At 46.6% G+C, this 24,118-nt stretch overlaps 1 protein-coding gene and 1 non-coding gene across 9 annotated transcripts; one reads left to right on the top strand and one right to left on the bottom strand.

The window, feature by feature from the left end:
• The first annotated feature begins 1,027 nt into the window (after positions 1-1,027).
• Positions 1,028-23,196, top strand: METTL2A (methyltransferase 2A, tRNA N3-cytidine). 8 transcript variants are annotated; one of them, XM_081804756.1, is made up of 9 exons: positions 1,051-1,185; positions 1,393-1,484; positions 3,154-3,512; positions 5,461-5,510; positions 5,800-5,860; positions 8,036-8,175; positions 10,322-10,428; positions 22,493-22,550; positions 23,009-23,103. In XM_081804756.1, the coding sequence occupies exons 1-8, from the start codon at positions 1,076-1,078 to the stop codon at positions 22,507-22,509; spliced, it is 936 nt and encodes a 311-aa protein (XP_081660882.1). In that variant the 5' UTR covers positions 1,051-1,075; the 3' UTR covers positions 22,510-22,550; positions 23,009-23,103. The 8 variants fall into 8 exon arrangements, with proteins under 8 accessions (XP_081660883.1, XP_081660885.1, XP_081660880.1 ...); XM_006734346.3 differs by lacking the exons at positions 22,493-22,550; positions 23,009-23,103 and adding exons at positions 12,061-12,126; positions 12,933-13,135 and having other exon boundaries at positions 1,052-1,185; XM_081804757.1 differs by lacking the exons at positions 22,493-22,550; positions 23,009-23,103 and adding an exon at positions 12,061-12,926 and having other exon boundaries at positions 1,028-1,185; positions 3,154-3,330.
• Positions 15,373-15,517, bottom strand: LOC115941298 (small nucleolar RNA SNORA67). Its single transcript, XR_004076053.2, has one exon. It is a non-coding gene; the product is annotated as a small nucleolar RNA SNORA67 (small nucleolar RNA).
• Positions 23,197-24,118: the final 922 nt, after the last annotated feature.

Raw genomic sequence — 24,118 nt, 5'->3', positions numbered from 1 at the left:
CCTGCTTCTCCCTCTGCTGCTCCCCCTGCTTGTGTGCTCGCTCTCTCTCTCTCTCTCTGACAAAATCTTAAAAAAAAAAAAAAAACATAGTTTAAAAATTATATAATTATATAAATTAACCTCATGTTCTCAGAATTCATTCCATATCCCCCTCCCCAGAAAAATAGTATTTTTATTCTTTTTCATAGCTTTTCACACTACGAAAAGCCCACTACAGAAGCTGGAAAACTACTTATTTCCTCAGCCAGCTTGCTATCTTCCTCAAATTCTTCTGCCATCAGGTCTAAATGGAACTAGGCACCCTTAATTCTCAAAGTGATTCAAGATTTTTCCTGTCTTAAAACTTGAGGGAACCTGGGAAACCTGTTAGAGGACCCCAGCATAGAAAGGAGACTCAATCGTAATGTCTCCCACTCTTTTTTTTTAAGATTAAAAAATATATATTCATTTGAGACAGAGAGATACAGAAAGAGAGCATGAGCAGGGAGAGAGGCAGAAGCAGGCTCTCTGCTGAGCCAGGAGCCCGATCCCAGGACCCCGGCATCATGACATGAGCCGAAGGCAGATGCTTAACCATCTGAGCTACCCAGGCGCCCCTTTTTTAAGATTTTATTTACTTATTTGTGAGAAAGAGAGCATGAGCACAAGCAGGAAGGAGAGCAGCAGGCAGAAGCAGGCTCCCCCCTGAGCAGGGAGCTCCATGTGGGACTCGATCCCAGGACCCTGGGATCATGACCTGAGCCGAAGGCAGACGCTTAACTCACTGAACCACCCAGGGATCCCTGTCTCCCACTTTCCTGCGGGCCTGCACCGCCACCGGCCCCTTTTCCAGGGAGAGGAAAAGCCAGCTCAGAGAAATTCTGTGGGCGAGCGCTCCTTACACCGAGAGCGCTTCCCCAACTTAGGGCCCGCCCCCATAGGGCGGAGCTCCAGCTCCAACCCAGACCGGGGCTTCAGAACTGCCCCGCCCCTTCTTGCTCTTTTCCCGCCCAGACCCCGCGACTTCCGGAAGGGGGAGTGGCCCCACAGGAAGTTTTCGCGTGTCGGAAAAGTAGGCATATCCGGCTCCGGTGTCATGGCCGGCCCCTATCCTGAGCGCGCTCCGGCTGTGGTCGGTGCGAAGAGGCAGCAGTTTGGAAGCAGGTTCCTGAACGATCCGGCGCGCGTCTTCCACCATAATGCCTGGTAACTGCCCTACCCTTCGTCCGGCCTCCGGCTTGTCCTCTGTCCCGCAGCCCCGTGCGCTCTGAGAAGCCCCTGACCGCCGGCCACGAGTCGCGCTGCCCTGCTCGAGGCGCTCTCCTTCCACGGGAGAGGCGCTGCGTGGCCAGCGACGCAGCCTGCCCGCAGCTGGGACCTGAGGCCCCTAAGCTGCCCGTTTGATTTTCCCAGGGACAATGTGGAGTGGTCGGAAGAGCAGGCCGCCGCAGCGGAGAGGAAAGTCCGGGAGAACAGTACCCAGCGGGTGTGCCAGGAGAAGCAAGGTGCGCCTAGGTGGGCCCTCAGTGGTATCAGCAGCCAGCGTACTACTAGACGCGCTCTCCCGGAGAGGCCGGAAAACCTAGACCGCCGAGAGCCTTTGTTACTGGACTGATCCCGAACTCCGGGGTAGAACGGGAGGGGAGGGGCTGAGTTAGGATGGAAAAGGGCTTCCCCCTAAAATCTTGTTAGGGCGAAGAGGGAGTTTGGGTTTTGGCTTTATTTGAGAGGGAGTAACAGTATCTTGATATATTTCCTAGGGATTAATTTTTAGTACGTCGACTAGACCCATATTAATACGACTGGCTTGGTCGCGTGATCGACTTGGATGCTGTGCCTCGTCTATATGATTACCCTAGCTGAAGAAATGTTGTCATTGAAGCTAGATTCTAGCGATCAGATTCTAAATATTGTGGGGGGGGGAGCTAATGACTGGTGAATTTTGTATCTTTTCCTTGTGTGATGGCTATGAGGATTTTAGGGCTTCTGCCAAGGAAAGCTGGGTGAAGAGGAGTGTAGGTAAGTCTGGCCAAAGAAAAAGAGACCTCTTCTGGAGAGGTGGATGATTTTACTGCAAAATATCTCTAGATACTAATACTAGGACTAGCTGAGCCTATGTGCTAGATGACAATTGAAAGTAGGACTAGAAATTGGGAGAGTAGTATCTCACAGTTCACTATAACAGTAAGAAGATTCCAGTTACAAAGTATTCACCTTACATAGTTTGACAGAGACTAGATCAAAGCAAGTTAGAGTTGAAAGGGATTTTGAAAATCATATAGTCCGATATCCTCTTTTTACAGTTAAAGAAACTTGAACCACAGGACATTAAGTGCCTTACCCAGAGGTAAGCAGTTAGTTAGTAGTAGGAATGGTGGAACTAAAATCCAATTTCTTAGATTTTTTTTTTCTTTTCTACTACACTAGTTGAGGTCCTATATTGGCAAAGAGCAGAAAACAGTAGTCTAGTACTGCCCACTGCCTTGATCACCTTAAACTATAGTGGAAACAGTCTACCCTCCTTAAGTCTTTCCTGTCCTCTCTCATCAAAACTCTTCTCATCTGAAGACATTTTTCCCTCTTGTCAGCATTTCTCCTTTCCTGCCTTTGTCCCGTTTTTAGGATCTTTTAGTAGTATTGAATTCTTTCTTTGCTCCACATTCAATAAAGAACCACAGACAGAGGAGTATATTTAAAGAAGAGCTGTATGTGTCATTAACCATTGAGTTCACATAGGGAATGACTGAAGAACCTGGGACATTTCACCTGTAAAAGAGAAGATTTAGAGGGGAAAATAACTGCCTTTAAATACAAAAGAATTGTTCTGTATGGCCTTAAGAAATAGTAGGACTTTTTGACCAGAAGACAGATTTTTTTGCTTAATGTTAGAATTTTTTTTTTTCCTTAATGTTAGAATTTTCTAATTAGCTAAGAGCCACCTGAAGATGTAGGTGGAGAATTGGTAATAAGTTCCCTGGTAGAAGTTCCTCCCTAGAAGGACAAGACACAGAGGGAATTCAGGTAGGGTAGGTGGTAGGACTGCCAGATTTCCAGCTCTACTTGAGGATACTTTTAGTATAAAGTAACATTTGGTGAAGCAGGATGACATTTGACATTAGGGACACATAAAATATTGAGAGATTGAGAGTTTTCTTAATTCTTTAATATTTACAGTTGATTATGAAGTCAATGCCCACAAATACTGGAATGAGTTCTACAAAATCCACGAAAACAGGTTTTTCAAGGATAGACATTGGCTTTTCACTGAATTCCCAGAGTTGGCACCTAGCGCGGACCAAAATGACTTTAATGATTGGCTCTCAGAGAACAAGAGGAGTGAAGTACCTGAAGGTAGGAGCAAGGAGGACGGACCTGGTTTAAAGACAGAAGAACAGCACATGTGTTCTTCAGATAGCCTTGGACATAAAACACAGATGCCTCCTGTGGAAGGAGATGTAACTCAGAAACTCAGCCGCCTGGAAATCTGTGCTGATGAGTTCCCTGGATCCTCGGCCACCTACAGAATACTCGAGGTAACCCCCCTCAGTTGTCCTGAGAGTGGGGTTAACGGGGCTGTTTTACTATACACATGGGTGGCACCGAGAGGCTGACCGCAGAAGTGATTATGTCTGAAGAAGCTGACTAGACTTGACTCTTATGTTGGCCTAGAAAACCTCCATTTTTGAACTAATGACATGTCCTAAATTCAGACCAGATAATCCGGTGGTCGTGGCAAAGAAAGAGATCACCTGAGGTGCTACCTGGGGACATCCCATTGCCTCTGCACATTGTAGGATCTGCTGTACCTGCCACCTGCAAGAGTCCCAAGTCACAGGACAAATTCTTTTACTTCTCTTGTAACATTAGATGGGGGTGGGGTGGGGGGAAGTCAGTCGCGATGGTGCCTGCTTCTCAGGCATGGGAGAGTTCTTGTCTTCCTAGTTTGGGTGGTGTTGCGGAGGCAAGACTACCCCCGGAAACGTGTCTAGGTGGGTACTGTAATGCAGATTGAGAAGCGGTGACTGTATACTCCGCTGGAAGCTGATTAGCCTTGGGGTTGAGTCCTCCAGCCTGACCTTGTTACTAGTCCCTTCCCCTCCCCAAGCAGAAGGGGACTTCTGCCTCTCTGTTTGCCTCATGGTAGTTATGAGAATGACATATATTGAGATAACGACGTAAAATGGCTAAAAACAGTGCCTGGCATGTAGCAAGCCCTTAGTAAATGGTCACTGTCTTTTTTTGGGTTTGGGGATTTTTTTTATTTTGTTTTTAATTTATTATTTTAGGGAGGGCGCGCATGTGAGAGCAAGGGGAGGAGCAGAGGGCTAGGGAAAGGGAGGTAATCTCTAGCAGACTCTGCACTGAGCACAGAGCCTGACGCAGAGCTTGATCCCTTGACCCCGAGATCATGGCCTGAGCCGAAACCAAGAGTCAGACGCCCAACCCCAAAGGGTCACTGTTATTAGCACACCCAGCACCATGTTTAGGACAGTGGAATCCATGGTCCCCTTTTCATGAATTTTTCTGCAGGTTTCCAATAATGATACAGTGCAGTTCAGTAAGAGACTATTTCATCTGCCCTGTCTTCCCTGCACGGGAGCAGCTCTCCTGCTACAGCCCCTTATCCCCTGAAAATGTGCACCTGTGCAGAGTTCGTCTCCACCCCCTGCTCGGTCAGGAGCCCCTCCCAGCTGTTGAGCCGATAACTGCAGCGATGCTAAAACCACCCGAGACGTGACAGCTGAGAGCCTCCGCAGCTTGGCAGCCCCACGGCCCCTCCCCTCACTTATTACTAGCTGCAGCTTCCGAACCAGTCCCATTTCAAGGGATATCGACACAGCCAAGTTCACCGGGGCTGGGGCTGCCGCCGTCGGTGTGGCTGGCTCTGGGGCAGGAATTGGGACTGTGTTTGGGAGCCTCATCACTGGTCATGCCAGGAATCCCCCCCCTCTCTGAAGCAACAACTCTTCTATGCCATTCTGGGCTCTGCTCTCTCTTTTGGTTGATGGTGGCCTTTCTCATCCTCTTTGTCATGGGCAGGAGCTGTCTCCACCTCCCATAGGTCTTTCTCCCGTGTCTCGTCTGCCCTGTATGTTCCTTTTCCTATACCTCCTCAGGCAGCCTAGGAAAAGTGGTTGGCTCAGGGTTTGACAGAGGGAAGACAAATTTAAGTACTGTATTAATGAGAAAAAAAACATTTCATCTATAGGACCATTTGCTAAAACTCAAAAAGTAAAAGCAATCCATGCCCTTTTTTCCACACCAGCTTCCTTCTGCTGTCGAGAATCCAATGCTCTTGTCTTTTATGGCTACCTCTTTTAGACTTCCTGAGGTCAAGGTTGGGGAATGTCGTGGCTACTATTTAGCTCTGGTCACTGCACCTTCCCTACAAGTAAGCAAGATTATTGTTGATTATTTATCTAGCTCTAGGGAATTGATTCCTTGAAAGTCCTGTAACTAAAAGTTCTTTTCTGTCCGCAGGTTGGTTGTGGTGTGGGAAACACAGTCTTTCCGATTTTACAAACTAACAAGTAAGTGTGTTGTAAACTTTAACTATAGGATAGCAAAGAGGAGAAGGGGGTGTGTTGTTTCTCAAAACTTACTTCAACAAACTGGTAATAATGGTTATTGGGAACCATGGGTGACAAGATGTCAATTTCTATGTTATCTTTGTCATCAGGAAAATTGGTGAGCTCCAAAACCTGTTCCACTGCCAATATATGGGACCTTTGATATTTTAAGTTTGCTACACAGGAAAGAGAACGGACATAATTCAGTTTACAGTCTTAATTGTTCTACTGTTTTTTCTGCCCATTTCAGTGATCCGGGACTTTTTGTTTACTGTTGTGATTTTTCTTCCACGGCTGTAGAACTGGTCCAGGTAAGTGCATTGGGTCCTATCTATAATTTTCACTGATTAAAGGGGAAAGGGTCTCCTAAAAATCAAGGTCTCTAGCAAATTTCTATTATTCTTATGTGGTCTGAAAGTAAAAGACTTGCTGGAACAGCCCGAGTAAAGAACCGAGCATGAACGTGGAACCTGTCACTGGCCAGTTGTGGAACTTTGGGCAGGTCTCCTGACCTCTCCAAATGTAGGTTTTAAGGATTAAAATGAGAAGATTGTTTCTAGTCAGGGTTCTTTGAGTTACAAGTCACAGACACACCCAGACAAACTCATTCAGTGAAAGAAGGTCATAGAACCCAAGGGCATAAAGTGTAGCCAAGGCACTCAGCCCCGAAAAGGTGGCAGATGCCAAGGCCAGTTGGCTCCTGGTGAGCCGTTTCCACTCCTTCCTCTTCCTGTCACAATACTTCCCTCAGCTCATGGTTTCCTATCGCATAGCCCAGAGCCGTTTGCCCTTTGTTTTCCTCTTTACCAGCTTTCTGTAATAGATTGGTCACATGACACCAACGTGCTTGCCCCCTTACATGTCCACCCTGTTCAGGCATTCTCAGAACCTCACCAGAATGACTTGTCCTGATTCCAAAGTCCCCAGAAAGAGTCTGGTTGACCCGGCCCAGCTGATAATCTACTTGCTGTGTTTGAATTAGCTGTGGCCAATGAGGAACAAAGTCACATTTTTGGAGAAGAGAGATACAGAAAGAGAAATTACCCTAAAATGTGTTGGTTACAGTCATGTCTAATGCTCCTAGCATAGGAGGTCTGGAATTGGCAATTCGTGTCTTTCTGGAGTGTTACTTTTATGGATGTAGACCAGGTGAATATTGAGCTTTTCTTTAGTTAATTTTATTTATTTTTTTCTTTGGTTAATTTTATGACAATAAAATATAAAGTTAAATTTTCCACATTTAATACATTTTTCCTGGAGAATTCTGTGATCGGTGTAATATGCTATAGTTGGGTTGGGAGTTGTTTTTTTTTTTTTTAAGATTTTATTTATTTATTTGAGAGAGAGAGAATGAGAGAGAGCACATGAGAGGGCAGAGGGTCAGAGGGAGAAGCAGACTCCCTGCCGAGCAGGGAGCCCGATGTGGGACTCGATCCAGGGACTCCAGGATCATGACCTGAGCCGAAGGCAGTCACTTAACCAACTGAGCCACCCAGGCGCCCGGGAGTTGTTTTAAATCATGATTTTAAATGTCAGTATGTTTTCTCTCTCTCCTGATGAGATTTTTCTTTTTGCTTGTGGTCATTACCTTCCTGATCACTTTCCAGTCCTCAAATCTAACTTTATGCATCAGAGTAAAGAATAAAAGTAGAAGAATCAAGAACATTCCTTTTTTTTTTTTTTTTAAGAGAGGGCAAGTGTGAGTGTGAGAGGGGGGCTGTGGGGGGCGGGAGGGCAAAGGAAGAGAGAGAGAATCCTAAGCAGGCACCACGCCCGGCATGGAGCCCAACGCAGGGTCGATCTCACAATGCTGAGATAATGACCTGAGCTGAAATCCAAGAGTCAGATGTTTAACTAACTGAGCCACCCAGGCGCCCCCCAACATTCATTTTATTTTTAAAAAAATTTTTTTTAATTTTTTAATTTTTTTTTTTAATTTAAGTAAGCTCTACCCTCAACATGGGGCTTGTACTCACGACCCTGAGATCAAGAGTCACGTGCTCTACCGACTGAGCCAGCCAGGCACCTTCAAAACAGTCCGTTTTAAAAGTACCAGTTGGGGGGTTGCCTGGGTGGCTCAGTGGGTTAAGCGTCTGCCTTTGGCTCAGGTCACGATCCCAGGGTCCCAGGCTTGAGCTCCACGGCAGGGTCCCTGCTCAGTGGGGAGTCTGCTTCTCCTTCTCCCTCTACCCCTCTTCCCTGCTCATGCTCTATCTCTCGCGTGCACTCTCTCTCTCTCAAATAAATGAATAAAATCTTTAAAAAAAAAAAAAAAGTTAAAAAATAAATAAATAAGAATACCAGTTGGATTCCGCAGGCTTGTCCCTGGAATTGTTGGACGTTCTTAGGCTTTGAGTAAGAAGGCATGCGTCCTGATGAGAGCGATAGCCCTCAGCAGCCAGAGCAGCGGTTACACTTAAAGCAAGATTAGCTTTCCTCCAGGCTGTGTGAACGTTTTCTAACCTATGTGTCTCAACTGTCTGCAGACAGATTCAGCATACGATCCTTGTCGGTGCTTTGCCTTTGTCCACGATCTGTGTGATGAAGATACGAGTTACCCAGTGCCCGGGGAGAGCCTCGACATCATCATCCTCATATTTGTTCTTTCGGCCGTTGTTCCAGACAAGTAAGTTTTAGGTCCCCTAGCCAGTAGTGTCACAGAACAAAGCTTGGGTCAGGGACCTTGATACCAGGGTTGGACCCTAAGTAAGCAGGATGATCTGAAAGGCCGGGAAAAGCCATTCTGTCAAAGTGATACAAGTGTCTCAACCCTTTTCCTAAACATTTTTGCCTCTAAACCTCTGTCTGTTGGCTGCAGCGGTTGGTTCTTCTTTTCGGTGCTATGATTGAGCATCCCCGGGGGATGGGAGAGCAGCGTTACTGGGTGTGGGGGGGAACCCCTGCTGATAATCGCAGCCCGCTGTTTTAGAACCCCAGCTATTAGTACCCGCCCCCTCATTGGGCTTTTTAGTTTACTTTAAGATGTTATTTTTAAGGGACACCTGGGTGGCTCAGTCTTTTAAGCATCTGCCTTCGGCTCAGGTCATGATCCCGGGGTCCTAGGATCGAGCCCCACATCGGGCTCCCTGCTCAGCGGGGAGTCTGCTTCTCCCTCTGCCTCCCCCCTCCCCCGCCCCACCCCTGCTTGTGCTGTCTCTGTCGCTCACACTCTCTCAAATAAATAAAATCTTTAAAAAATAAGTAAATAAATCTCTAAGATGTTATTTTTAAGTAATTTGTACGCCCAACGTAGGGCTCAAACCCACAACCCCGAGATCAAGAGCCACACGCTCTCCCAACTGAGCCAGCTAGGCGCCCCTCATTGGGCTTTTTAAATGCTTTTGGTAAACCAGGCTTATTAACAACAGAATTTATAGTGAAGCTTAACGCGGGTGTTCCTTTATGTTTAAGTTCTTTGGAAAACTGCAGTACAGGGGAATTCCATAAAATCCATAAAATTCCATAAAATGCGGTTTAGGTGCCAAACCCTGCAAGATACTGGTAAGGTTCTTAGACGTGGACAGCCAGCTGTCCTGATGAGATACTGTCCTCAGGAAGCAGCGTCAGCTAGAGACCCAGAGGAGCGAGCGATTGTCTCTGTCCCACATTTCCTTGAGGAGAGTACTGAGTCATCTGACCTGACAGGGATATTGTGAGCGTGCAGAAAGGCAGGTGCAAGGCAGCCCAAAAAGCCAGGCATGATTCTAAACATTCATAACTGCAGAAGTCTCGGGGCACCTGGTTGGTTCAGTCAGTAGACCATGTGACTCTTGATCTCAGGGTTGTGAGTTCAAGCCCCGCGTTGGGGGTAGAGTTTGATTGATAGATAAAATATCAGTGGAAAGTTTAAATGCTACAAACTTAAAAACTGACGTGGACTGAAATAAAACACTAAAATTAAAAACTCTCGGGGCGCCTGGGTGGCCCAGTCGTTAAGCATCTGCCTTCGGCTCAGGTCATGATCCCAGGGTCCTGGGATCGAGCCCCGCATCACGCTCCCTGCTCCACGGGAAGCCTGCTTCTCCCTCTCCCACTCCCCCTGCTTGTGTTCCCTCTCGCTGTGTCTCTCTCTGTCAAATAAATAAATAAAACCTTAAAAATAAATTAATTAATTAAATTAAATTAAAAGCTCTCTATTCAGCGTTTAAGTAGACTTTGTAGCATTGATACTTCCAAGGTTAGTACAGGCGAAACCGGCACTAAGCCTGCGTGTGGGAAGTGCAGTCAGAAGGTAAAGCGCTCTGCCAGGGGCACCCATTTGCATTCTGACTCACCATGTAAACTATAAGTGCTTGAGGTTTCATCTTCATTTAACAAATGGAGAGGTACAGTCTCTGCCTTTAGAGCACTCAGGCCTGGGGGCAGGCGGATGAGTCAGCTAACTAGTAGTCCTCACCGCAGGTTTTCAGGGCTGTGCTCCGAGAGCCCCAGAAGCACAGGACAGGTGGCTTCCCCATGAGGCCATCCCAGGAGGAGTAGGAAGTAAGCCAGATGCAGAGTATTTAAGTGGAGCCCTCCGGCAGAAGCGGATTATCCTCAGGCCTCTTCCTGGTGGAGGGAGTGGGTCAAAGCCACGGTCACGAGCAGACAGCAGAAGCACCTGAGAAGCTTGGGTATGTGCTCCCGTTCTCACTGAAGCAAGAGCAGAGGAGCTGAGATGTCGGGGTTCGTTTGTCAAGGTTAGGAAGTCCACTGGCTTTTCCAGGCATGCTACAAGGAAAAGGAATCCTGTCCTTAAGGAGACCTGATCTTCATTCTGTGTTGCCCCGCAGGATGCAGAAGGCCATCAACAGGCTGAGCAGGCTTCTAAAGCCCGGAGGGATGATGCTTCTGCGAGATTATGGCCGCTATGACATGGCTCAGCTTCGGTTTAAAAAAGGTATTTTGCTACTATTACCAAAGCAACAGTTTTGCCATCAGAATAGACCTAGAAGTCAGTGAAATCGAATAGAAACTCTAGAATTGTAGCTCCACATATAAAACTACTTAATACATGACAACGGTGGTATGTTTTTGAAGATATGTATAATCTAGGTATTTGGGAGATCTTTTAACCAAGACAGCTACTTTCAGAATAGCTACCTTGGTGGGGCTCCTGGGTGGCTCAGTCGTTAAGCGTCTGCCTTCGGCTCAGGTCATGATCCCAGGGTCCTGGGATCGAGCCCCGCATCGGGCTCCCTGCTCAGCAGGAAGCCTGCTTCTCCCTCTCCCACTCCCCCTGCTTGTGTTCCCTCTCTCGCTGTGTCTCTCTCTGTCAAATAAATAAATAAAATCTTAAAAAAAAAAAAAATAGCTACCTTTGGAAAAAGATTTGATTACATAAGTAATTTTAAATGTGGCATGGCAAAAGATGCCATTAAAAATTTGAAAGACAAATAATTTCGGTGCCTAGAACAGATAAAGACTCAATTATTATCTCTGCTCTTCAAGGGCCTGTTGGTAAATTGATAAGGAGATCAGCAACCCACCCAAAAAACAGGGAAGGAAAATTTTAGAGTTGATTGACAGAAGGGCAAATCCAAATGGCCAAAAACAAACTTCAAGGTAACAAAACTTAGAGTGAGATAACCACTTCTTAAACCTACCACTGGCCATTTCAAAGAAGGAGATACACTTCTCCATTACTGGTAGAAATAACAACCTGTTAATGGTGTTTGGGTTGTTTGGGGTTTTTTGGTTTTTTTTTGAAGCACACTGGTGTTATCTACTCAGTCTAACAGTCCTTTGGGGAATTACTCAAGAACTAGCATGTAATGTGTATGTAGGCAAAATCTTCGAAACAAAGTGAATGCCTCTGGAGAGGGGAACATTGTGCCTGCTGCATGAGGTGGGCCCCACACCAGCAGTCCTGGCAGGGTTTCCATTCTGCATTCCCAGATGAGAAAAGCAGTGTGCAGGTGACTGTTTTAAACTTGATCGCACATACGAGAGTGGCTGGGGAGAAATAAGCAAAGTAAAGCAAGTAAGATTATATTGACATTCCAAAGGTGCAGAATCACCTACCAGGTTAGTAAATTGACATTAGGTCAGAGGGCTTGGCAGCTGAGGGGAGAGCGTCCATGATAAAAACAGCACGCGGGTTGTATTTGTGAGTGTGTGTGGATGCATGGAGAGACGTGGGAAGTGGTCCCAGTGGCTCAAGTTTTCTTCCCTTCAGCGTAGCTAAAGTCCCTGTCTTTTGTTTATTTTTGTTTTACAAAGAGTATGTGGTATTTATTGAATGAGGGAGGAGGGAAACACTGTTTGCAACAGGAAACAGCTCTAGAACAGAAGGCTGAGGATCGCCCGTGTGATCAAACACTGCGGTTGATGGCGCCCCCGGGGCTGCTCGCTCCAAAGCACCATTCCTTCATAGCAGCGAAACTGCCAATTCCTGCAAGGTGCCCAGAGTAACCAAGAAAGGCTTCTGTTCTCTGCCCAAGAAATCGGTATCACAATGCACATTTGATTGGCAGTGAAATTCAAAGAAGTACTTTAAAGTTTCTCTCATTTTTATCACATCGCTCCACAGGTCAGTGTCTGTCTGAAAATTTCTACGTGAGAGGTGACGGTACTAGAGTTTACTTCTTCACACAAGGTATGAAAACGCTCATCTTTGCGTATGCCAGTAGTCCCCCAAACACCAGCTCAGACGTTGCTCCGTGTACTCTCAGAAGTAAGACTGTTGGGCCCTCCCACCTGTGGGGGCCTTCGCCACCCTGCGCTCCGCTGCCCGGAACCCGTTCGCTGTTCTGCAGACAGGCTCCACTTACAGGAGCCTTCAGCCCTCCGCATGGCCCTCCTGCGGTCTGCTCTTCCTCCCGGTCCCTTTGTCCAAAACAGGAGACCTGCCCCATTTTGCGGGACTTCAGTGCGACTGGTGTCACCCTGAAGGCTGGGTCACCCCGTAGGGGCCCCGGAGCCAGGCCCGTGCTCCCTGGCTTCGGCTGTAACCAGAATGGCTCTCCTCTGCGGCCGGCCCTGCCCATGTGCCCACTGCCATTCCTGGGTCCTTTATTCTGTCACATACTTTTTTGAGCCTCTGGTGAAAGTGGAGGAATCTCTCCCCTAAAAAAAGTGGCTTTGACGTTACATTTATGTAGATTTTTGCATGTAATCTTAAGGTGTCCGTGAAGCCCTTCTTGAAAATTCCTCCCCGTCAGCCAACTCTTCAGCTCTCCCTCAGGATACCAAGCTGCCCTTCCCAGACGGTTCGGCTTCCCCCATTTAAATGTGAACTTGCCGCTACCAAACTGTTACCACATTTATAAATAAACAGCACGGCTCAAGCCACTTAAAATATATAAATAAAAACAGTCTCACGGAGCCCCATTAAACATAGGAAGTGGTAGATCATGTTTTTTCTTCAGCGGAAAATATATAAACATCTCTTTTCCAAACCAGAGGAGCTGGATACGCTTTTCACTACTGCTGGACTGGAAAAGGTTCAAAACCTGGTGGATCGCCGATTGCAAGTGAACCGGGGGAAACAGCTGACAATGTACCGGGTTTGGATTCAGTGCAAATATCGCAAGCCTCTTCTGTCTGGTGCTGGCTGAGATGATGCTGATGCTCCTGACATGATAGGAGTTCATTGGAGTTTTTTATTTTTTATTTTTTTAAAGATTTTATTTATTTATCATTGGAGTTTTTTAAAAAAGAACATATGCAAATGGTGTCTTGATCTTGGAAAGTTCAAGGATTCAGACTTGAACCTTGAACCTAGGACAGATTGCTTTTTATCAAGATTTTAATAATTGTCCTTCATATTTGTGAAGGCCTTTAATATATACTTTCCTCAAGTTTGTTTTGTTTCTTGTTTTGTTTTGTTTTTCTTTTTTTTAAGTAGGCTCCATGCCCAGCGTGGAGCCCAGTGCCGGGCTTGAACTCAATGACCCTGAGATTAAGACCTCAGCTGAGTTCAAGAGTTGAATGCTTAACCAACTGAACCACCTAGGCGCCCCTTCCTCTGGTTTCTTTCTTTGAGATCTCAAAGGATCTTTCTTGCCATTTTGTAATTTATCATAACTGAAATGGTCATGGGAATCATGAATTTAAAGGCATCAAGAATTTGTTATATATGAATGTAAGAAATCAAGAAAAGTATTGTATGTGTTAAAGTGTCATTTGAGTTGCATTAAATTATTTCAGAGTTCAAATACCTAGGCTAGGCAGTTGATACATACAAAGGTGAATACAAATTTTGTTCAGCAAGAAGCACATCAGGAAGAATCCTCTTTCTTTGGATGTTTACCTGATTCAAAAACACTGCTTTAAAGAGCATCAAAACGAGTCCTTGTTATGTATTTATTTGGTCATGGTCTCCACCTAACTTTAGTTCTGTGGAATTTTAAGCACTGTTTCCCCTCTAAGTAACCTCTTTCTAAAAAATTAAAAGGATCTTGACTTTTAGCAAAATCGTTTCATTTTCTTTTTTTATTGTACCCTTAAATGTTTGACACAAAAGAAATTGAGAGAGAGAACAGGGGTGAGGGGGCTGGGGGAGGGGCAGAGGGAGAGAGAATCTCAAGCAGACTCCCTGCTGAGCTCAGAGCCCAACGTGGGGATGGATCTTAAAACCCTGAGATCATGATCCGAGCCGAAATCAAGTCAGATGCTTAACTGACTGAGCTGCCCAGGTGCCCCTAATAATTTCATATTTAAAGGAAAGTACCAATTACCAAGAATATTGCAAGAATAGTCCATTTTTTCCTGAATACTTTTTAAGAATAGGTTGCAAGGTGATGTCCCAACACTCCTGCATATTTTAATGCATAATTCCTGTAACTGAAGCTGTTCTATATCACCAAATAAATCCATCAGAAATAAAAATTAACCTGAAAACACTACCATCCACAGATAACCAAATTTTCCCAGTGACCCCAATAATAATATTCTATCAGCAGAAAAAAGTTGCACTTAGTAGTCCTGTCTCCATCTCCTGTAGTCTGGAACAATCCAGGTTTGTTTTAATGACCTTGACATTTGAAGATTACAGGCTGTTTTGCAGACTGTCCCTCAATTTGGGTTTGTTGATGCTTTCTCATGGTTGGATTCCAGGTTACACATTTCTGGCAGGAGTATCAAGTGATGCTGTGCTCTTCCCATCCTGTCGGGAGTTATCCCGGCATAATAGGGTGATTTTGAGTCACCCTATTAGTGGTGATGTTAACCTTGATGACTTAATGGAGGTGGTATCTGCTGGGTTTCTCCACTGAAAAGTTACTAATAAGCATCTTGTGGGGTTGTGCTTTGAAATCGGGTAAATAACCCATTCCTCATCAAACTAGTTTGGCATCTGTGTTGCAGTTTCTTGGCTGAATTACTATGATGGTAGCCTGTGAGTGTCTCCTAATCCCGCCATTCTTTCTACATTTATTGGTTGGCATTTTTTAAGGAAAGCTTGCTTTTTTCTTTTTCATTTTTTCTTTTTTTTTTTTTGCCTCAAAAAGTGACATTTATTCAAGAAAAAAAAAAAATGACAAGATGTCCATCCCTTGGCTCCCTTCCCTCCCCGCCCCTGCTCCTCTTCAGCCCGCCCCCAGACAACCCGGGGTAGGGCTAGGTAGCAGGACAGCCCCGCAGATGAGGTTAGCGACATCGAGGGGTGTCTCCTCAATGGGGTGTTGTAGAAGGTCTTGATGTCGCAAAGAATCCTCTTGGCTTCTGTCATCATGTTAATAGCCACACCCTTATGGCCAAATCATCCCCCACGACCGATTCTGTGGATATAGTGTTCCCTGTTGGTGGGAAGGTCATAATTGACTAAAATAACCTGCTGCACATCAGTGTCTCTGGCCTAGGTCAGGGGAGGGGACAGAGTCTATGCAGAAGGGATTGAAGTGCGTGTAGGCAGCCAAAGGAAGACAAAGGAAAACAGACATCCCCTCTCCCCCAGCAACCTCAGGCATGCCAGATTTTATTCCAAGTTGCTACTATGAAAGCTTTCTTTTTTCTGTTCCTTTTCTTAATAGGGACTCATTTCTGTTTTATTAAATGATCATTATATATACTCTCATTCTTTTGGTACTCATGTTACCCCAGATTTGGCCAGTGGGGGCCCCTTCAGAGCTTCTGTGACCTTGTGACTCCCCGATGTTCTTTGAGCACTTCAAGCACAAGTTCCAGGCTCATCTTCCCATTTCTCTGCCCCAGTTTGAATTTCCCCCAAGGAGTTCTGGTTTCTTTTAATGCAGAAAGGTGTTTAGAAACCAAGCTAAGTGTGCTCATTGCTTTTGGGGTGTTCCTGTTCCCAACCCCCCTCAGTGGATGGGGCTCAGGGATATTTGCACATATGTACACACACGCATATTTGCATCTATATTTTTATACTTAAACATGTATATTGAAAACCATCCGTTCAGATTAATGCCTTCAGTGCATCGCACCACAAGATTTCTTCTAGTTGTTATTCTCTGTACTTGTAGATTCTTCTTCCAACGATCCCAAACTCCCATGACCCTCAATACGTTGGGCCAATGCCCTCATATATAACATTCCTCCTTTTGTCACCACTCACACATGGAGGGCCGCCTCACCTCTCAGGCTCTGACACCCCACTCCAAGTTACTATCGCCACAGCTCCCTGCCTCGCACAGACACCTCCTCACCCTGCCGTGGGTCCAACACCCCCCCACACACAACACCCTTCCACTCTTGCACTAACAGCCACCTTGCTTAGCTTCATTAGTGAGTTGTAAAGGATGGGAGGGAGCTAGCTCCCCATCTCTTCCATTACACGGAATCTACCTAAGACTGTAAAAGATTGAGTCACTGAAATGGTATTTCATGTATCTTTTGGAAGGAAGAAAAGATCTATTAAATGATCCACTAAAGACCTTCCTTTGGCATCTCTGAGGCATTTCAAAGTAACAGGAAGAGGTTTTACTCCATCTTCGGGCCACCTGGCTTGAGCTTTGGGCTTTAAGTGTAAGAAATGAGCCTCTTCCCTCCTGCTGCTCTCCTTGATCTTCTCTGTCATCTGCTAAACTCTCTTCTCTTGCTCTCTGACTTTTTAATCTGTCAAGCTACCTTAAACTCCGTAAGGGACTTGGCATGATTTTTTAGCCTTGGAATCACTAATAATGGTCAGAGGACAATTAAACATGGTCAGGGTAGATGAAAGTAGGACTTTGGTGCCACTCAGAAACAGACTGTCTGGACTATGGGTCTGACTCCTAACAGTATCTCTTGGTATTCGTTTTTGGTTTTGTTTTTTTTTTTCTTTTTTTTTGAAATAGAGTCAACACACAACGTTATGTTAATTCCGGATGTACAGCGTAGTGATTCAACAGCCTACGTTACGCTATGTTCCCTGCATGCAGAGCTACGCTGGTCACGACACACTGTTCTAGTCCCATGGACTATATTCCCAGTGCGGTGCCTTTCATCCCTGTGACTTCTTCATTCCATCGCTGGAAGCCTGTAGCTCCCAGTCCCCTTCACCCATTTTGTCCTTCCTCTCTGGCAACCACCAGTTTGTACTTTGTATTTTCAGGTCTGATCTCTTGACATTCTTGGTGCAAGAAAAGTGCTGCGTTGGCTGGGAAGGTAGCTCCACGTGTGAAGCTGCTCAGGAAGTTTCGTGGTTTAGATTCAGGTCTAATGGAGAAGTTTCCGAAACCGACTGCTCTGCCTAAGTAGTCGTAATTCGGCTGAGGAGAGAAATTCAATGGTGTTTGAAAAATGAGTAACAGTTTAATTTGAGACCGGGGCACTGGAACCACTGGGGTAAAGCCGTGTTGGGGAAGGTGGTGCCCAGGGTCAGGGTGTCACACGTGGAGGGTGTGGGCTCTTGCACTGCGAACCCATTCATTGTCTGAGATTCGTCTCCTGGTCTGTATGCTTCATCCTGAGCCTGGCCTCTGCTAATGCTGTCAAACCTATGCTTTTCATTGGCTCCATGACCTGCCTCCATGTCAGTTCGCTCTCTTGGGCTCCGGCTGGCAAATTAGGGCCTTGCAAACTTAATAGGAAAAGGAAAAGCTAATGTATTAAGAATTCTACTTTCCTCCCAATTGATTCTTATCTTTGCCTCAAGATGTTACTTCAGGGGCGCCTGGGTGGCTCAGTCGTTAAGCATCTGCCTTCGGCTCAGGTCATGATCCCAGGGTCCTGGGATCGAGCCCCGCATCGGGCTCCTTGCTCAGTGGGCAGCCTGCTTCTCCCTCTGCCTCTGCCTCTGCCTGCCGCTCCCCCTGCTTGTGCTCTCTCTCTCACTGTGTCAAATAAAAATAAATAAAATCTTTAAAAAAAAAAAAAAAAAAGATGTTACTTCAGTAATCGTGGGGAATTGTATCCGTGCCTTAAAAGATGAGCCCAGGACAAACAGCTTCTTTCACTCTGTTCACAAAGGTCTGTTCTCTGGTTTGTGGTTTGGGCTGCTATTTTCAGAGCCCGGCTGCATCGATGCGTTACAAGCTCTTTTATATGCTTCTTAATTTGGCGTGCAGGTTGGTTTGGAGAAGTGCTGGCAGTGAGTTTCACAGGTAAAAACACTAAAATGGTGCAGCGCCGCCACCTCACATTATTTCGGGGAATTTCTCGGTCCAAGATTGGACGCTGTCTCCCATGTAGTCAATGGAACATAGTGTATGATCAAGTCACCGAGCAAATAGCCACAGTCAGATCCCATGCTGGGGGGGGGGGCGGGGGGAGTCTCCGAGACATGGAGGCCAGTAGCCTCGACGAAGGCTCAAACATGGCATCTTCACCCTGAGGTGAGCCCCAAATTGCATTCAGTCCTTCATTCCCCACCTTCCTTTCTCTGAGTTTGGATTTCTCCCTTAAAACTTAAAATATCCTGGGGCACCTGGGTGGCTCAGTGTGTTAAAAGTCCAGCTGGGCGTGGAGCCTGCTTAAGATTCTCTCTCTCTCCTTCTGCCCCTCCCCCACAAAATAATAATAAAAATAAAATAACTTACATTCTTAAATTTAAGTAAGCCACTTAAATCACTGAGCCATCCAGAGGCACCAACAGAAGATATTTTTAAAAATAAATACAGTGAGGGGCACCTGGATGGCACAGTGGGTTAAGCATCCGGACTCTTGGTTTTGGCTCAGGTCTTGACCTCAGGGTTGTGAGATCAAGCCCCATGTTGGGCTCCACACTTGGTGCAGAGTCTGCTTGGATTCTCTCCCCCTCTCCCTCTGCCTCTCCCCACCCCTTGCTCTATCTCTCTCTAAAAAATAAATCTTTTAAATAAATAAATACAGTGAAAACAAAAGAACCTTGTAAGTGCTAGCTGGATCCCGTTGCTGCCCAAGGCTGTGAATCCTAAGCCTAGAAACACCACAGCAAACAGTCACAGCTCTCCTGGAGCTCACATTTGGTGGCAGAGATTCCAAAGAAGCCCATAGGACATGAATCAGGTGGGCATGTGCCAGGAAGAATTGAGCCGGGTGAACAGGGAGAGGCGGGAGCGGAGGAAAGAGCCCTCTGAGATGGGGTCTCCTGGAGGAGGTGACTTCCCTCCTGCGTGTCTGAGCGAAGAGCCTTCTAGGCAGAAGGAACAGCCCCCACACAGGCAGGAGGATTGCGGAAGACTCCCACGTTCTCCACCCCACAGCATCGGGAGCGTTGCGTTGCCCACTCTTGTCATAAATGCATCTGCCTTTAAGCACATTTTAATGAGAGTGTTACTCAAGTGCACTATGTGCTAAGAAAATGAGTAAGAATGATTACCTGTCCCCTACTGACCCTCAGGTCCAAGGTCTGGATTCTTCTCGGTTCATCTAGGGACAATTAAAATTACGAAGCCAGCCCAACTCACAAGAATGTGGCACATAAGCCAGGATTATTGATCTGTGATCTCAAACATAACTGAAAGGCGAGGGGATTCCCCCCCAGGAAAGGAAGCTACTTGAGAAACTGAAGATCAGAAGTTGATAGTTAAGAATACACTAGAGCCTGGGAGTCAGGTGGCCCCAACGTTTCTGTCAAGCCGCGGCTGAACCAAGGTCCCCCATCTGCCCCGATGAAGCTGCTGCTGAGCAGATCTGCGGGAACATTAACTGGCATCTGTTTAGACCTTAATACTCTTTAAAAAGCGTTTCATATAATTTAATCCTCACAGCACCCCTGTGAAATATAAAATGATCTCCATTTTACAGATGAGGAACTCTGATGTTCAGGGGAGATACATGGTTTGCCGAGGTCAGACGACTAGTGTTAATCATAAGGTAATTAGCCTAAGATTAAGGAGGGGTATTTTGATATAAATGGTATTTGACATAATGCATGGGCTTAAACATTCTTGGCTCCAACCAACTGGGCCTGTCTGGAAAATGCTACACCTGCTCAGAGGTCAGCCCTGCGGCCTGCCATGCGGGGGTGGAGGGAGGAGAAAGGGCACCGGCCCCACCTCCACCCACCAGCCACCCCAGCCTTCCCAAGAAAAAAGAAAACACCGCAACTCTCAGAAGTGTCGAACAAGTAGAGTCCCCGAAATCAGCTACATAAATTGTGTTGGTTTGGCAACATTGTACAATTTGCAACATTTTCATCCAAAGAGAAAAATGTAATCCACCACCTTGACACTGTGCTCCAGTCCTGTCTGTGAGCCCCCTGCAGTGCAGGGAGGACCTGCGCCTCATCTTCCCGGGAGGGGCTCCTCGCGGCCCGGGGCGGCATCAGGGACGCGTCCTGTTCTGTGGCTCCGCCAGGCACTCAGAGGGGCCCAGTGAGGCTCGATGCTCTTGCTTGCTGCCATCTGGGAATTCTTGGTACGTTTTAACAAAGGGCCAGGGAAATTGTGTACCATCTTGCGGCTGCTTCCTTCTTGCTCCTTCTTCCTCCCTCTTTCTCCTTCTTAGGAAAGAGTGGTGTTCTCTTTTTTTTTAGATTTAAAAAAAAAATTTTTTTTTTTTAAAGATTTTATTTATTTATTTGACAGAGAGAGAGATAGCGAGAGCAGGAACACAAGCAGGGGGAGTGGGAGAGCGAGAAGCAGGCTTCCTACTAAGCAGGGAGCCCGATGTGGGGCTCGATCCCAGGACCCTGGGATCATGACCTGAGCCGAAGGCAGACGCTTAACGACTGAGCCACCCAGGCGCCCTTAAAATTTTTTTTTAAGATTTTTTTTTAAGATTTTATTTATTTATTTGACAGGGGGAGACACAGCAAGAGAGGGAACACAAGCAGGGGGAGAGGGAGAGGGAGAGGCAGGCTTCCCGCTGAGCAGGGAGCCCGAAGCAGGGTTCAATCCCAGGACCCTGGGATCATGACCTGAGCCGAAGGCAGAGATTAACGACTGAGCCACCCAGGCGCCCCAGGAGTGGTGTTCTCTTGACTTACTTTTCCCTTCCCACCAGTCAGCTGATCCTTGGCTGCCCTGGGTGGGGCCTTCTTGCCCAGGGCAGGATCCCTTGCCCACCCTCGGCTCTTCCTGCCTTTCCAAGCCCCTTCTCCATTCTCCTGCCAGGCGGGCTTTCCAGACAGGCCATGCCCGGACCCCGCAGGACTTGCTGCTCCTGACCTCAGCGCCCTGCATGTACCCCACCTTCCCATGACTTGTGGCTTCTCCTCATCCAGGTTTCAACTTGGCTGTCCCCTGACTTATGAGAGTCCTTCTCTGCTGATGCCCTTGACCAGTGTCACCACCACCCCCTAGAGCCCTCTCCCTGCCTCCCTCCCCGTCCCCATCATACCACATCATGCGGCCTTATCTTCCTCATGACACACAGCATTGTTCTTAATGTTTTATTATCTGCCTCCTGCCCCTATACTATGATATGAGCTCTTTGGGGTCAGGGATTTTGTCTACTTTGATCACAGTTGTATCCTCAGTACCTACAATGATGTCTGGTACATAGTAGGTGCTCAATAACTATTTCTCAGGTGGATGAGTACATAGAACGTCACCCAGGAACTGGGTCCCTAGAGCATGTCAGACACCGAAGTGAAGAAAGTCAAATTCTGTCATCTCATCCAGTGAGGAGTGGTGGGTCTGGAGACGGAAGCCCGGAGCCTGTGGATGGAAGGTGCCCCCTAAACTTTTCTCAGAAACCAGCCATCCCTGCAAAAGATTAGGGAGTAAGAGCCACCAAAGGAGCAAGGCTGCCCAGCTCCCAAGAGGAGGACCAGTCAGGATGGTTTAAAGGTGCAGAAACAGGGGCTCCTGGGTGGCTCAGTCGGTTAAGCATCCAGCTCTTGGTTGCTGCTCAGGTCATGATCTCAGGGTCCTGAGATGGAGCCCCGCGTCAGGCTCCCTGCTCAGCAGGGAGTCTGCCTGAGATTTCTCTCCCTTTCCCTTTCCCTCTGCTCCTCCCCCCATGCATGCGTGCTCTCTCTCTCTAAAAATAAATAAATAAATCGTAAAAAAAAAAAAAAAAAAAAGGTGCAGAAACAGGACTAGGGAAACTGGCTGACTGGCCCGGTGACACAGAGAAACCAACACAGTGAACAAGATGATCCACTTTGAATTGCCAAAGGCCACCAATACTTGGATAATTCCCTAATCTGTGTCATGAGTTAAGGCTCTCACTTGAGCCTTGAGCTAGTTTATCTAAATACCTCCTAGACCTCTCTCTCCAGTGGAAGGCCTTTGGGCACCTCAAACTCAAACTGTCCAGAACAACTCATAAGAGCACACACTGAGGTTGAAATCCTGGAGTCACCCTTTCGTCTGTTCTCTGTGCCATCTTGGCCCAGTTACTGGATTCCTCTAATTCTCAGTTTCCTCAACAGTAATTTGGATAGAAGTAAGAGAATACACATAATCTGGCAGCCTTAGTGGCCCCCACAACACAAGCCTAACTCACAGAGAACGGCATTGAATGCCAACTGCAGTGGGCTGTTCTGTATTTATAAAACTCCTTTGTGTAAGATACACGTCATTATATGTTGTGTATTTAGCAGTTATATCAATGGTTTATCCCTTGGCCTGGAGAGAATAAACATGTGTTATTGTGTGAGTGTATATGAGATTGTAGCAGAGAGCACTAATCTACGTTTCTTCTCTAAGGTCCCAAAGAGCTGTGAAGAAGAGGAGGTAAGACCTCCGGGCTTTCAACAAATTTCAAGTATTTCCCCTTAGTCAAGGTCAGCTTCCCCATTAGGTACAGAGCACATTCTCTAGGGCACAGTGCCTCAGGCCCGTGGTACTTCAGGAGCCCTGGGAAATGTTTTCATTTTTTTTTTTAAAGATTTATTTATTTATTTGAGAGAGCAGAAAGAGAGAGAGTGTGCGTGTGTGCACACACAGCGGGGTGGGGGCCAGGGGGAGAGGATATCTCAAGCAGACTCTGCGTTGAGCGCAGAGCCCATTGTGGGGCTTGATCTCACAACCCTGAGATCCTGACCTGAGCTGAACCAAGAGTTGGACACTTAACCAACTGCGCCCCTTCATTATCACTTATTTTAAAACCAGAAAATAAAGAATGAATATAACACTAATGAATATATGATCATGAAGGCAGCCTTATGTTTGTTTTTGTATCAACATGTATGTGTGATACAGTTAACTGTATTTTTTTTGAAGGGAGGAAAGGACCCGTGAATGCAGAAATGCTCAGGACCCATGTGAGTCCCGGTGGGATGCTGCTGGCTTCAGCCTCCCAGATGCAGGGGCCGAGCTGATAGACGTAAGTGTGGGTGAGCCCTTCCCTCCGCCTTGCCTCTCTGTCCAACTCACACTGCCTCAGGGAAACATTATCTGTGGACAGGAGCGTTGTGTGAAGTATTTAGCATTTATATATGCACATGCGGGGGACGGGTCCTAACTGGGAGCGGGATCTGTGGGTGAGGGGTTTGGTGTGGTAACACCCAGGGCATCAAGGAACAAAATCTAGCCTTTTGCATTTATTCTTACAGAAATGATTTCTGTTTATACATTTCTTGCTATAAATTCCATTTTCCGAGGGGGGTGGGAGGATGGGTTGGTCTGGTGGTGGGTATTGAGGAGGGCACGTTCTGCATGGAGCACTGGGTGTTGTGCACGAACAATGAATCATGGAACACTACATCTAAAACTAATGATGTAATGTATGGGGATTAACATAAGAATAAAAAAAAAAAATTCCATTTTCCCAGAGCACAGAAAAGCAGGACTTGTCTCAGGGAGGATGTCACAAGCAAGTAACCCTCAGGCAGGATCTTGGAGGGTGAAGTTGTTGTTTTTTGTTTTTTTCTTAAGATTTATTTATTTTAGAGAGAGAGGGCGCGTGTGCGCACGTGTGAGCTGGGGGGAGGGGCACAGTGAGAGGGAGAGAGAGAATCTCAAGCAGGTTCCCCACTGAGTGGGGAGCCCGACATGGGGCTCAATCCCAGGACCCTTAGATCATGACCTGAGCCGAGATCAAGAGTCGGCTGCTTAACCAACTGAGCCACCCAAGTGCCCCGAGGGTGAAATTTTTCCTGGTGGATGGGGATGAGGTGATGGTGTCTGATCAAAGGAAGGGAATTTCACAAAGACCCATTTATGGGGAGGAGCCACAAGTGGACAGGGTTGTGGCTGTTCAGGAGGACAGAGCATGGCGCAGGTCTTGGAGCGTCTCCTGGGAATTACAAATGTCTTCCAGTCAGTTCCTCCCAGATTGTGGGAGCCTCAGATACCATGCTGAGGAGTTGGGGCTTAATCCTGTGGGCAGCA

Source organism: Leptonychotes weddellii, chromosome 15 (genome assembly GCF_054177405.1).
Source record: "Leptonychotes weddellii isolate Sample4059 chromosome 15, ASM5417740v2, whole genome shotgun sequence".
NCBI lineage: Eukaryota > Metazoa > Chordata > Mammalia > Carnivora > Phocidae > Leptonychotes > Leptonychotes weddellii.
This window is presented reverse-complemented; position numbering and strand designations above follow the sequence as displayed.

Bases quoted from the DNA above. Each gene is read 5' to 3' on its own strand.
- METTL2A (XM_081804754.1), top strand. From the start codon at position 1,076: ATGGCCGGCCCCTATCCTGAGCGCGCTCCGGCTGTGGTCGGTGCGAAG. The intron at 1,186-1,392 runs GTAACTGCCCTA...TGATTTTCCCAG, and splicing joins GTCTTCCACCATAATGCCTG to GGACAATGTGGAGTGGTCGG. The intron at 3,513-5,460 runs GTAACCCCCCTC...TTCTGTCCGCAG, and splicing joins CCACCTACAGAATACTCGAG to GTTGGTTGTGGTGTGGGAAA.